This window comes from Electrophorus electricus, chromosome 1, assembly GCF_041902795.1.
Source record: "Electrophorus electricus isolate QZ-2024a chromosome 1, ASM4190279v1, whole genome shotgun sequence".
NCBI lineage: Eukaryota > Metazoa > Chordata > Actinopteri > Gymnotiformes > Gymnotidae > Electrophorus > Electrophorus electricus.
The window spans coordinates 3915180-3930152 of NC_137497.1; the positions used below are offsets into that span (position 1 = coordinate 3915180).

The window sequence follows — 14973 nt, forward strand, 5'->3', positions numbered from 1 at the left end:
AATCTCCCAAAAACTGCAAACCATCATAAAACAATAAAACTGTTTACAGCTGTAATTTAGCGATTCCTGATAAATATTTTTTCATCTCTCTCAGTTGCACTCCTTGGTCCTCTGTGTTTCCTTGGCACCTATAAGGCTTGTCTTGTACATAGTGGTTTGTTGGTGGAGTTGTTTGTGTTTATATTTGTTTACATTGCTTGTTTACACTCACCTCCTGTCAGAGGGTGTGTGTATGTTTTCTGTCATTTAGGAATCTGATAAAGTGACAAAGTAATTGATCTACAAAAGCAGATTGAGTTGATCTACAACAGGTGGTGGTGTAGTAACACTGACAGCGCTACTACCACCTAGTGGTAGAAAAGAGAACTTTTTAAAAGCAGAATTTATTTTTCACATTACATTCTATATTACATACAAAGTCATTTACTTCAGCTGTCAAGGCAGAGCTGTCTACTGTATGGGAAATAGCAAATTAATACATAGATTTGTTTGCATTATTAATACATTATAATCTTAGTTTATTTGATCAAGTATTCTAATGCTGGGTATTGTTAACACCATCAACAACAACAATAATGCTTTTATTTATTTATGTAGCATGTTCGTGTAAAATCTTGTATTTACATAAACATTTACATAAAATATTAATGATCTTTCATTATGACTGAGGATAAAGAGAAACTGCTTTCCTGCATAATATTTTTCAATCAAATTTCATTTATATTGCGCTTTTTACAACACATGTTCACAGAAGGATAGAGCCAGAAGGTTCTGAGATACGAGCCTTTGAGTGATGTTGATGCTATAATTATAGTCAGGGTTTATGAGTCAGGTAGGACCAGCCAATCAGAGCCTTGGAAGCAAACCCCAACGCATCAGTCCTGCTGGACCCCATCAGCACACTGGTGGCCTTTATCAGACTGCCTCCATCAGCAGAGTGAAGCTCCAGACCTGCACCCAGACATCCACCGCACCACCGGGTTGACCTCCGGTCCCGGTGACCCAGATGAGCAGGTGTGTCCGTGCAGACTTGGGAATGCTGACCTGCTCACAGGCCGCATGCGCCACTTTAACGCAGAAGTGTCAGAGGTGTGTTGTCATCACGCCTCGTGCTCTCCCTGATCCAGTGACTGTATGTGGGTGCAGTGGGGGGTTTGAAAGCAGTCTGCCTTCAAGGCAACAAAGTATTTCATAGATATTAGATTTTTTCCTCAGCTGCACAATCACCAGCCCTGCTGCCACAAGCCCCGCCCCCATCAGAGCCAGGCGCACCGCCAACACCATCACTGTGGAGCTCTGATCTGGACATGGCTGGACTTCTGAAACACACGATTGTCAGTAAATATAAACCACTATTTAAACAGTACAGAGTTATAATCATGTGTATGGTTTTAACATGTGTCATATGCTGTTTAAACTGTGGTTCATATGATGGTTCAGTGTTCACTCTGGTACATAATCACTACACCATCACTGACTACATTTACATATTAACACAGCATAATTAGATAACATTTACATGCACACAACAGCAGGACTAAGGCCTCAGTTTCATAATTACATATTACAGTCTGACAAACAATAAACAGACCATTCATGATGCAAGAAAGCAGTCTGACTTTGCATCCCCTTCATGACAAACATTATTCATGCACAAGTTTACTAATTAAAAAAAACAAAACAAAAACACCATACTACTAGGGTTTCGTAAGCTGAGAAGATGCCATTCTTTAACAGTCTGCAGTTATAATGTAGTTATTGAGATCTGCATTAAATTTTTATCATTACACCTTATCTAGATTCCTTACTGACACTACATACACTATCTCCCTAACAAAATAATTCTAGACAACATTGAGATCACAGTATTCACATTGAATACATACCTTCAACAGTAACTGTGTATGTGTGAATGACTTCTTTATTACTGGTGTCCCAGATCGTGTAAACTCCACTATCAGATGGTGCTGTTTCTCTCAGCTCAACAGCAGAGATCAGAGATGCTCTCTGTGCGTATTCATCTTTACATTGTAATGAGCTTCCAGCCACTGTGCAGATCTGTCCACTAGAGGGAGCAGCTGCACCTGTGCTGTTATACATCACCTTCACTGACTCTGATATGGGCAAATCCAGCACCAGATTTTCATTGGGCTTGATCCAAACTGAAGAACTCAATGCTGAAAACAAAAACCATCAGGAACTTCAAATGGGCTCAAATCTAATACACACTATTAAACCTAAATCATTAAGGGTTCATTAGCAAAGACTGAGAGAACAAACCTTACCCTCTATCCGTAGTCTCACATCACAGATGTCTACACCATCACATTCACAGGTGTACCAGGTCCTCTTAGTGTAATCAACATCAGTGATGGTGAGGGAGAGATCTCCCTTCAGGTACTGATCATGTGACATGTGAAATCCCTCCTTTGACTGACAGGATGTCTGGTTACACTGAGCCAGAATGTCATGTTGTTTATCAAAGACAGTCCATGTGACCAGACCAGAACACGTCTGAGTGCAGGGGAGAGTAGCATCGTCATGAAGATTCACCTTTACTGAAGAGGTCGGTGCATGCACTGAAAGAGATTAAGAAAGTGGAGTTTAAAAAGGCATTCAATAAATCAGACCACAACCCTTTTAGACCAGATGAGTGATGGAGGACTTTGTTGCCTTGAAGGCAGACTGCTTTCAAACCCCCCACTGCACGCACATATAGTCACTGGATCAGGGAAGTCATGTCCCATCCCCACACCATGGAGATTAGATACACTGTCAGAAAGTCTACCACAATGTTTAATACTATTTGGCAACTATTTGGCAGGAGAGAGTAGCATCATCATGAAGATTCACTATTACTGAAGATGTCGATACATGCTCTGAAAGATTAAGAAACTGGAGTTTTAAAAGGCACTAAATAACAAAAATATAGAATAAAAACAGAAACAACTGCATAAGAGCATAAATCAGACAGAGACCACACTCCTTTTAGACCAGATCAGTTATGGAGGACTTTGCTGCCTTGAAGCCAGACTGCTTTCCATTACGCTTTCCTACTCCTGTAACCCCAATACTACTGCATTCATTTTGGAAATGGCCAAAGCTCTACACATTCTGGCAAGTCATCTTTGAGACTTTCTCTAGGAAAGTCACCATTTAAATGGAAAGAATCCATTCCACCCACATACAGTAACTGGATCAGGAAAGTCATGTCCCATCCCCATACCATGGAGAAGATTAGATACGCTGTCAGAAGGTCTACCAAAATACTATTTGGCAACCTTTCCTAAGAACATGGAAACTGACAGCATGATAATATTGTTGGGTGAGCTCAAACCCACATCAGCTAGGTGATGACACTGACAGCCTACTGGGTGAGCAACCACGCTCTAATGATGGTGGGCCCGTGAGCAGAACAGTTAGACCTTGGAACAGATAAAACAAGAGGAAAAACTGAACCACCACTCCAAGCGTGGAAAAAGGGAGAACAAAGGACAGCACAGGAAGAATGGCATCCCCGATACACTGGGGAAAACCAAACTAAAACTTCCCAAACAAAACCAGAAACCTGGAGGAACTCTGATGGCTAAGGAAAGCCTCGGGAGAGAGACAGACTCAAGAGGTAAAACTGGAGAAAGGAGGGGATGTGTAAAAACACATACACCCTCACAGAGCAGAAGAGAGGTGCTACAAAGGGCTCACAGACCTCAATACCCAGAGTTACCAGCTAGGAGCTTGGCTCAAAACATTAGCAAGGACCCAACACTGAGCGACTGGGTCACTGAGCTTTTACAGATCTAGCCCAGCTGTCAGGCATCAAGCCTGATTAGTAGTCTGGTTGACTCAAGTTCTCCCTCTGGTGGCCGGGGGGCCTCGGCGCAGTGCCAGCCCTTACAAATATAATCTATTCTGTCCTTTGATTTTACGTGTATTGTCTGTCTTTTATAGAAGTCTGACAATGCATTATGTTTGTATGTTAATGTCTGGAATGGGAGGAGAATTAAGTTTTTTACACCTGTGATATAATGTGAAAATTAACAGACACCCCCCACCCCTTAAAAACAAACAAACAAAACAAAACAAAAATCACACCCACAGAACTCAGAGCTTAATAGAGAGATACCAGAGAAATCCCAAGAGATGAGCCCCAATGATTTGGTCTCATAAAGGGAAGAAGCTTGAGAGAAAAGGGTTACTTGAGGAACGCAATCAACCTCATATATACCACTATCCCAACCAGCCTGGTACCTGCACTCATAAAGAGAATGACAAGACTGAACACCAGCCTGTGTGGGAGCATATTACTGAAGAGAGGCTCTGTTCCTCTCTCTAGTACCCAAAGGTAGCCTAGCAAGGTTGGCTATATTAGATATAAGGTAAATATTCGTCTCTATCGCTTGTTAAATATATCCAATACCAAATAAAATGGCTTTTGATACTTGATACTTTCAAGTATCAATAACAAAACAACATTTACCTCAATTTATATTCTGCCAATTACTAAATGTTTTCTATGCTCAGGTATGTTTTCTGTTTTCTACGCTGAGCACAAAAGATATACAGTTATAAATCTGGATTATAATACAACAGAATGGGACCAAGCTGAAACATTTAGAAAACAAAGAAGCCATTCTGTCAACTTACCGGTTATGACCATCAGCACAGATAACAGCAGGACCCAGGGACACATGCTATAGGATGACATGGCTCAGGAGAATCTAATCAATACTGTAGGGATCACTGGAAGAATCTGGAAAATTATAATAAGCCTCAGTTATTCAGTGCCCTAATCAACATTACCTTAAAAGAACAAGACTATCATAGTTTTTTTAAAAACAATTAGTGCTTAATACTTATCATTGAGCAAATTTTGTCTTGAAATGTTGTTGTCATGTTTTATATGAATCTCCTAAGAACACTTTAAACCGTTTTCTAAAGTCATGTAAAAATATATTACGATGATAGGAGAGTGTTTAAAAAATGTCCTCCACGGTGTACATTTGTACTTATTACCTATATTTTGTTTTCTGTATTTTTCAACTACGAAGGAAACAATTCACTATCAGAGGTAGAGAGAATGCTAATGCGAATTGTTGATGAAAACTCAGATATTGAGTTGTCTGATGAAAAAGGTCAAGATGCAGTTTTTGAGGCAGAGGACTGAGAGAGCTTAGAGGATGAAACTGAGATAGGGCAAACAGAGGCAGAAAAGTCAGAGCAAGCAAAACCGTCCACATCCATTCGCTGTCCACTCTGGGGCAGCACTACAATGTACACATTGACTTTGTATTCTCAAAATAATATATTACCATTTACATATATACATATACATTTTTACTTACATTTTTTTTTCACAAAAATGATTTATTCTGATAATTAATTCTAACAATAATTGAGACTAATATTCTTTTTCTACCTTTATTATTTTTCTAAGATTCAACCATCAACTGTATAATTTTCCCATTATTCAGAGTAATGATGCCATAACACATAACAGTACATTGATTACTCTGTGTTTGAAGAAATGGCTGTGCGCACAAACCAACATGAAGTCCTTGTGTCTGGAGCAGCACTAAACACCACTCCTGAAGAGTTGAAAACATTCATCGGCAGTTCTGTCTACATGGCCTGTCTAGGATATCTAAATATACAGATGTATTGGGCCTCAAACACTAGAGTTCAAGTAGTGGCAGAATCCATGACCAAAAATCTATTCTATAAACTAAGAAATTTCATTAAGATTGTCAATGACCTTGATATTTCAGATGAGGACAAAAGCAGAGACCTCTTGTGGAAAGTCAGGCCCCTTCTGAACAAAGTGAGGCAAGGATGTCTAAATCAGCTTAGAACAGGAAAATTGTCCATTGATGAGCAAATGATTCCATTTACTGTTCGCTGCCCAATTCGCCAGTATGTACCAGTCAAACCATACCCGACTGGATTGAAGCTGTTTGTCTTGGCCACACCAAGGGGTATGGTCTTAGATGTTGTGGTTTACCAAGGTAAGACCACCTTCAGAGTCACAGAGGGATTGGGCATTGGAGAACAAGATGTTCTTTATTTGGCAAAGACTGTTTCCAGAGGAACCCACCTGTTTTTTGACAGGTTCTTTACAAATGTCCTGGACACCATGATGGAGAAATGCTTGGGAGGTACAGGAACTCTCATGAAGAACGGAATTCCAAAGGAGTGCAACATTATAGGGGATCAGGCCATCAAAAGGAAAGGAAGAGGAGCATCTGAGATGCTGGTCAGGTCAGATCCTGAACTTGCTGTCATCAAGTGGTTTGACAACAAACCAGTTAACCAGTTGCTAAGTTTCTATAGGATGGCCACTCGCACTTGGAAATGGACAGTGCATACAATTTTCCACTTTTTTGATTGGCAATCACCAATGTATGGCTTCAGTATAAGACTGACTGACTGCCAAGTTCTGGGAAAGAAACCACTGAAGTTCCTTGAATTCAAATTGCTCCTTGGTGAGCACATGATTACTCAGGTCCAAGTAGGAATCTCCAGTGAGAGTGAAGATGACACTCCCCCACATCAAAAGTGGAAACCTCAGACAAATGCAGCTTTGAGACACTATGAGGCCATCCATCTCCCAAAGATGGTGGATGAAACACATGCATCAATGTTTTGCAGGTCTGGTTGCAACAGCAAAACGTATGTGATGTGTACAAAGTGCAAGATCTTCCTCTGTGTTTCAAAGACAGGGAATTGCTTTTTGAAATATCGTACTTCATAAACATAACTCCATAACATCAAAATACAAACACTAGACATACACTAGAAAAGAGTTACATATAGATTAGCTCAGCTGTTAGTAGTTTTCATCATAAATATTATGACAATTTGGTATTTTCTTTGGGATTGATTTACTGTGATTACAATTCAGTTTCATAGGTAGTGTGTTCAGATGTCCACTGTAGTGGACACATGATATTTTTAAAATAAAAACATTTAAAAAAATGTAAATGTTTTCAGTATGCTCATTACCTTCCAAACAATTGCAGAAGTAAAAAAATAAAATAAAATAGGAGACTTAGTCTAGTCAGGAGGATATATAGAAGAGAAGTTTTATTTTTTGGAAATTCAAACCTTCCCTTTTTTTCTGTTAAATCCACTACATTTATAAAGATCACTTTCTTAGCTACTCATAAGATTTCCTAATGTGGGAAGGTGGATAAAATATAGAGCAATATTGTGCAAATAGCTAATCAGTTCACTATAGTATATTTTGAAATTACATGGAAAAAAACGATTCAAATTTTAGTTCACTCTGTGATATACTTGGAAAACACTTTGCAACATATTAAGATTATGAGATTGTAGTGTTTTTACTGTAGGAATTTGGAGTAATGGGATGGCAATATGCTGTTAAATGTCTATTCAGTTGAATATATATCGCTACTTGAAGCTCTATAATAGTCTGAACTAGTTGCATTAAACAGTGACTGCGTGTATGACAGGTGGCGGTGTTAGGTGGATAAAATAGTTTCAAAGTTTGTCACGTACATAATCATACATGGTCTAACTTGCAGTGAAATGCCTTTGTGACTGTTCTGTTCGAGCTGAGGAGAGATGCAAGGATTACAATATTTGTATAACATGTATATATACACAATGTACTATATATATATATATATATATATATATATATATATATATATATATATATATATATATATATATATATATATAATTTGTGTGTGTGTGTATATATTTGTATATAGACACTGTAGAATTTCCAGTTTTTCTTACAATTTACAGTTTACAGTTATTGCAGTCTTTTTACACAGTACACAGAGTGGTACACAGAGTACACAGAGTGGTCCCCACAGTTCATCAGTTGCCCTGATTCAGGGCCCGAATGGCCTGCATGAAGAAGCTCCTCTTCAGTCTCTCTGTGTTGGTCTTCAGGGAGCGAAAGCACTGCCCTGACGTCAACAGAGAGAAGAGACTATTGTTGGGATGGGTGGGGTCCTTGGTCTGGCACCGCTTGTAGTAGATGGTCTGCAGGTCAGGAAGTTCCGTATGAGTGATGCGCTCTGCTGAATGCGCCACCCTCTGGAGTGCTTGTCTGTCCTGCTCGGTGCTGTTCCCAAACCAGACTGTGATGTTCCCCGTGAGGATGCTCTCGATAGTGCAGGTGTAGAAGCACCTTGGAGGGCAGTCTGAAATCTCTTAGGTGTCTGAGTTGGTAAAGATGCTGACGAGCCTTCTTTGCCAGGGAGTTGGTGTGGTGGGACCAGGACAGGTCCTGCGAGATGTGAACTCCGAGGTACCTGAAACTGTCAACTCTCTCCACTGTGGTTCCGTTGATCCTCAGAGGTTGGTAGTGCCGCTCCTGCTTCTTGCTGCAGTCCACAATCAGCACCTTTGTCTTGCTGATGTTTAGGAGGAGATTATTTTCTCCTCCAGGTAGGCCCTCTCGTTGTTTTCCGAGATCAGGCCCATGACAACGGTATCGTCAGCGAACTTGACAATGATGGTAGAGCTGGAAGTGGCTGTGCAGTCGTGGGTGTACAGTGAGTAGAGCAGGGGGCTTAGGACACAACCCTGAGGAGCTCCAGTGCTGAGGGGGAGGGTGCATGAGATGCATTTGCCCACCCGTACTGATTGTGGTCTGTCTGTTAGGAAGTTGGAGATCCAGTCACACAGGGATGGATGTAGTCCTAGATCCTCCAACTTAGTAGTGAGTAGGGAGAGGATGATAGTGTTAAATGCTGAATTGTAGTCAACAAAGACCATTTTAACATAATTACCCCTCCCTTTGTCCAGGTGGGTCAGTATGGTCTGAAGCAGATGTGTAGTTGCATCATCAGTGAAGCGGTTGTGGCTGTATCCAAACTGCAGTGGGTCCATGGAGGCTGGCAGTGAAGAGGTGATGAAGTCTCTGACCAGCTTTTCAAAGCGCTTCATCACGACCAATGTGAGGGCAACAGGGCGGTAGTTGTTGAGGCCGGAAGGTCGAGATTTCTTTGGGACAGGGACGATGGTGGATCGCTTGAAGCTGGATTGGACAATACCGAGCATCAGGGAGAAGTTGAAGATGTCGGTGAATACCGGGGCTAGCTGGTATGCACATGCTTTGAGGACTCTACAGCAGATGCTGTCTAGTCCCTGATCATCAGTCTGGAGGGTGGGCTCTTGTAATCCATGATTATCCGTAGCCACTGCCACAGGAATCTAGAGCCACTCTGCTGGAACTGTGATTCTAGTTTCCTCCCGTAGCGCCACTTCACCTCTCTCACCGCCTGCGCACCCCGCATGCCCCAGACTTGTACTCATCCATGTTCCCGCTGATGATCCCCATGTTGTAGGCAGCAGTGCGAGAGTTCAGAGCCTCGCAGATGATTTTGTCCACCCAGGGCTTCTGGTTGGGAAACATCTTGATGGTGGCTCTTGAGATCGTATCATCCACCAGTTTCCCAATAAACCCTACTACTGCCTCCGTATACTTGCTGACATCATCAGTGCTGCGCCGGAACATGTTCCAGTCCGCGTCATCCAGAGCATCCTGCAGAGCGGCCACCGATTGGTCTGTCCAGCGCGCGACCTCCCTCTGAACCGGAGTTTGCCGTTTCAGCCGTTGTTTATATTTTGGTATGAGGAAGATGGCGGTGTGGTCCGACTCACCAAATGGTGGATGAGCTAGTGCCTTGTAGCTGTCCTTGTATGGGCTGTAGCAGTGGTCTGGTGTCCTATTTCCCCTGGTGGGGAAGGTTACGTGCTGGTAAAGGTTGGACACTGCACGCTTGAGGTTAGCACTGTTGAAATCCCCAACAAGGATAAGTGCAGCATCCTGGTGTTGTACCTGAAACTGTGTGAGAGCCTCATGAAGTTCACACAGTGCAGTGTCTGTGTTGGCCTGAGGTGGAATGTACACGGTGTCGACGATGACCGAGGTGAACTCATGAGGAAGGTAGAAGGGACGAAACTTGAGGGTGAGCAGCACCAGGTTGGCTGAGCAGGAGCGGGCAAGAGTAACAACACTGACATCGTTGCACCAGCTGTTGTTTACCATCACACACACTCCACCGCCTCTCGACTTCCCCGAATTTGCCGTCCTGTCCATGTGGTGAACCGAGAAGAACTCGGCCGGCTGGATAGCTTGGCTTGGTACCGCTGGGTTCAGCCATGATTCGGTGAAGCAGAGTAGGTTGCAGTCCCGAATGTCCCTCTGGAACTTTATCCTGGCCAGGAGGTCGTCAAGCTTGTTGTCCAGAGGCTGGACATTGGCTAGCAGGATGTTAGGTAAGGGAGCTCGGTGTGCCCAAGTCCTCAGCCTGTTCCTGACGCCAGCTCGCTTTCTTCAAGGCCGTTTACTCGCATCACATCCTTTGTTCTACCTCAGGATCTCCGTCGGCCATCTTGGGTCCGAGGTTAGAGACGGCTTGAGGTGAGTGTTATGTAGATCAAGAGAAATAAGAGCATCTCTGCTGTATGAGATGCACGTTATGATGCAGAGAGGAGGGTTTTAGAGATGACAGAGATAGTGAAAAGAGCGAAAAAAATAGTGAAAAAAGTGCCAGGTGTGGACGGAGCAGTCGTGACGGCAGCTGAGCTCACCAGCGCCATCTTGTAATACCATCCTGGTGTTGGCCTGTTTTTTGATGAGGCAATAAATAAACAACATATGGATGTATTAGTTTTAGCTCTCAGTATTTCTTGTGTTTAAAGGGTCTTAGGCTAGTGATATATACATTCATTTTTTCTGTTATGTTGTTCTTCTATCTTTGTATGCAACTCTAAGTCTACTCCCTATCTCCTCCCTATATAAACTCTACACACCTATCCTCCCATAATCACCTCCCTATATAAACTCTACACACCAGTCTCCCCTTAACCACCTCCCTATATAAACGCTACACACTTGTCTACCCTTAACCACCCACCTATTGCATTTGCGTACACAAATGCAATGAGTAGATACTTTGGTTTAACCCTGGCAACATTCCAGTTTTCCCATGTCATTCATCTTGTAGACGATACTTGATTCTAAAGTGATATTCCAATGGGTTCTGCCATTGTTAAAGAACTCATGATGCCAGGACAAGGTTAGTCAATCATCTAGTTTGGGTCAAAGCAAATATATGGTTTAGTACAGTTTGGTGCAGGTGCAAAACTGCTGTCCTGCTATGTAGTCATGCAATATACTTTCATATTTATGAGTCCTAATACATTACAGATTTAATTATTCAGGATGAGCATGTTAGATATAAGATGACTAATATATCTGATCATTTAATTGAAGTGATAAAATGAAGGGTCAGTTATGAACTACATAGTCTGATGCAGTGTAGTGCAGGAAGAATCGCGGTGCTTCACTGGTTGTATGAAAGCACTGAGAGTAGTACTGAGAAGACTTAATTAACTTCAAAATGTTTCTAAAAATAAAGGTTTTTGGCAGTGCACACTGATGCTGATGTGCAGTGAGGAACTGATGGTCATGTAAATGATTATGGGACATGGGTACATGTGACTTTTTGTCAGGGGATAAATGAACTGGAGAGACTTGGTGTTGTGTATTTTTTCATTTATGTATTTATTTTCATATCTTATTTTCTTAGGTAAGTAATATATGTATGAAACTCTGGTAAAGAGTGTCTGCCAAACACTATAAATGTAATCTGTTTAAGTGTGAATGTAATGTTTAGCATTGCTTCATAAAGTTGGTATTGCAAATAATTTTTGAATCACTCTCAATTAGTTACATAGCTGCTTGATGTGGAGTGTAAAGGAACCTTTGTCTTGAGAGGTCCTAAGCCAGCTGATTCTTGCTGTAGTCAATGACTAATTTATATGTCTTATACTGTGTCAGACTGTAACACCGCCTCACCAGACCCGCACACCTTCACATACTGGTACAGTGCTCGTGCAGCCTACTTCCAGGTAATCTGAAAAGTCCGTCCCTCATGATACTAGCATAGAATATCAGTAAACTGCGTGCACAATGGTTGGGGCCAATCTTCTCTGTGGCCAGTCCAGGGCCCCGGGGCCCCTCCGGAGCTGCTTCGGCCCCCCCTTGGCCCTTCCGGAGGCGCCCGAGCCCATCCGCGCCGTCCCCGGCCTTCCCGGACGCACGGTTCACCCAGAACCCAGAATCTGCCCAAATTCCTGGCCTGGTGACCTCTGTGACCTCTCTGGCAAGGAGGCGGGACTATGGCGATAGAGGGTCGGCTGTTGTTTCGCATATTAAGTAGCCATATGCAGTTGATCATGCATGTCAAGTAGCTTTGTTTCATACTGTTAGACTGGCTTTTCAATATCTTCTATCTGTTTGTAATTATATTCATTTAAGATTAAGATTAAAAATTTGAAGATTAAGATTAAAAATCCAGACATTTCACAGAATGTCAGTTTCATTGGCTTCCGCATTTCTAATGGTTTTCCGCATTTTAAAAAATATCTCCCACTAATATATATAGTTAAAATTGCATGTTCATTTAAGAATAAGATTAAAGTTGACTTAATTGAATGTTATTTCCTACACAGGAAACCGAACTGTTTGAATAGTTGTTTATTGTTCATGAAATAAATATCAATCAAAATAAGTGCATCATTTGTGAGATTTTGGTAATGAGACACAAAGTTATTCACTTTCTTAAAGTAGTTTAAATTGGTGCCCATTCACTTTGTGCATCAGAATGCACAATAAATCTGTGCTCATTCACTTTGTGAAGTATAAAGCACAAGAAATCAATGCTCGTTCATTTTTTGAAGTACAAAGCAGAATAACTGAGACTTAAAATAGAGTGCAAGTCATTGCTCATTCACGCTGTGAAGTACAAAGCAGAATAAGTCAGTGCTGCTTCACTTTGTGAAGTATAACAGTATTAAACAGTGCTGCTTCACTTTGTGAAGTATAACAGTATTAAACAGTGCTGCTTCACTTTGTGAAGTATAACACAGTATTAAACAGTGCTGCTTCACTTTGTGAAGTATAACACAGTATTAAACAGTGCTGCTTCACTTTGTGAAGTATAACAGTATTAAACAGTGCTGCTTCACTTTGTGAAGTATAACACAGTATTAAACAGTGCTGCTTCACTTTGTGAAGTATAACAGTATTAAACAGTGCTGCTTCACTTTGTGAAGTATAACAGTATTAAACAGTGCTGCTTCACTTTGTGAAGTATAACAGTATTAAACAGTGCTGCTTCACTTTGTGAAGTATAACAGTATTAAACAGTTCTGCTCACTTTGTGAAGTACAAATGATTATGAACAACACACAGAATAAATAATTAAAATAGAAATAAATATACACACAGAATAAATAATTAAAGCAGGAATACATATAAAACTATGTACAAGTATGAACAATGGGGTGAGTGGGGTGGTCAGCAGATCACTGACCCTGTCCAGCATCTCCTCTCTTCATCTCTTCCATCCACTGCTCCACGGTCTTCCCACCTGCCGCCGTGCAGAAGTGCAGCCCGTGAAACCTGCTGTGGCCAAACTCTTTAGTTTTAGGTTGGCCACACTGCTTGCAGGCGTAGTGCTCATGCTCGCGTCGCTTCGTGGGGACGGCCTGTCCATCCGCAGCGGCGGCGGCGGCAGCAGCGGCCTCGGCCTCTGCCTTTTTCTTCCAACGCCACGCCGTGGTCCGGGGCACTTTGGGCCCGGCCGGCGCGGCAGGGGCAGCAGGAGTGGCGACGGTGGCAGAAGCCGCGTCGCCTTCCGGACCGGAGCTCGTCGGGGTCTCCCCGAGAGGAAGAGGAGGTTGGCCTCGGACGCGCTGAGAAGCCTGCCCGGACGCATCCTGCTGGATGTTAAAGTCAAAGGCAGGGTGCCCGTGAGTCGGACGCTCCGGGAGCTTACTCAGCGTGGGAGGGAGGGGTTCTGGGGCCACCATGGGAGTGCTGGACTGGCCAACGCTCAGGTGCAGAACATCCTGTTCCTGCTTTTTCTTCCTGGCGTTGTACGTGTAACAAAAACAGCAGCACAGCCTATTAGTACTCAGCCTGTATAGTCCACAGTGCCAATAAGGTCAATATAAAACCCCCTAAACTCACCACTGGGTCAGGTGTCTGCTGATTCAACTCAAAAAGTTGAATACGGGTCCGGGTCACGAGGCCGGGGCTGCCGAGGACTACGTCACTGATGACGCTGTAGTCCCTCATGACGGCAGCCAACCTGTTCACCCTGACGCTGGCGACGGTCTGACTGGCCGGGTGAAGCCGACAAAGCGCCAGGCACATGGCCTCCACCAGGCGGCTGACGCTGGGCCACTGAACAGGCCCGCTGCCTTGTCCAAGGAAGCAGCTGTGATACAAAAGCACACACAGACAGACAGACAGACAGACAGAATCAATTATTCACACAGCTACAAGTCAAACTCAAGGAAACTCATTGGATTATTGAGAGTGAGCTTACTGCTTCAGACTCTCCGTTCCAGCTACAACAGAGGTCTTAGAGTGGCTGCTTTTAAACCGTCCCTTAATAAGTCAGTCTCTGTGATACGGTAGCTAGGCAACGCTGCCCGTGTCACTCTCTGGCAGTTTGTCCCAGAGAGCAACGATGCTGTCTACCCTCTGCTGTATCACAAAGGCTTGGTGACGCAGGTCCACCAGACTGTCGGCCAGGTTTACTACATGATGGTAGCCTGGAACACCATTAGGTCCCAGGCTCTCCTAGAAATAAAAGAAAGAAACATACACTTTTGGACTGAAGCACACAAATGTTTACTGCTCTCATATGGTTGAACACCTTTTTTTGGAGTGCTTAGGACTCGTGTTGCGCTGTACATGTAAATACAAAGTGAACAGAAAGAACTACAGTGTACTTACATCCTCCTCATCCCCACACAAAGCCTGAGTCTGGGTAGCAACCTGGCAGTCAGGAACGGTCTCCTTGGTCATCCCAGACGCCGAGGACTCGGCCGGGTCCGCGACGAGGCAGCCGGAGAACGAGGTCCCACCGCTGCGTGATGGAGAGGCGGCAGTGGTTCGAGACTGTGCTCAGA

At 43.0% G+C, this 14973-nt stretch overlaps 1 protein-coding gene across 2 annotated transcripts; it reads right to left on the reverse strand.

Annotated features, from left to right (window-relative positions):
- Positions 1 to 364: 364 nt before the first annotated feature.
- On the reverse strand, positions 365 to 4759 carry LOC145658158 (uncharacterized). 2 transcript variants are annotated; one of them, XM_081715189.1, is made up of 4 exons: positions 4645 to 4759; positions 2286 to 2579; positions 1887 to 2177; positions 365 to 1169 (listed from the first exon to the last, which is right to left on the reverse strand). In XM_081715189.1, exons 1-4 carry the CDS (start codon positions 4703 to 4705, stop codon positions 1084 to 1086), a joined length of 732 nt encoding a protein of 243 aa, XP_081571315.1. In that variant the 5' UTR covers positions 4706 to 4759; the 3' UTR covers positions 365 to 1083. The 2 variants fall into 2 exon arrangements, with proteins under 2 accessions (XP_081571315.1, XP_081571308.1); XM_081715182.1 differs by having other exon boundaries at positions 365 to 1319.
- Positions 4760 to 14973: the final 10214 nt, after the last annotated feature.

Bases quoted from the DNA above. Each gene is read 5' to 3' on its own strand.
- LOC145658158 (XM_081715182.1), bottom strand. From the start codon at position 4,705: ATGTCATCCTATAGCATGTGTCCCTGGGTCCTGCTGTTATCTGTGCTG. The intron at 2,580-4,644 runs GTAAGTTGACAG...AATCTCTTTCAG, and splicing joins TGTGCTGATGGTCATAACCG to TGCATGCACCGACCTCTTCA. The intron at 1,320-1,886 runs GTATGTATTCAA...CGTGTGTTTCAG, and splicing joins ATACACAGTTACTGTTGAAG to AAGTCCAGCCATGTCCAGAT.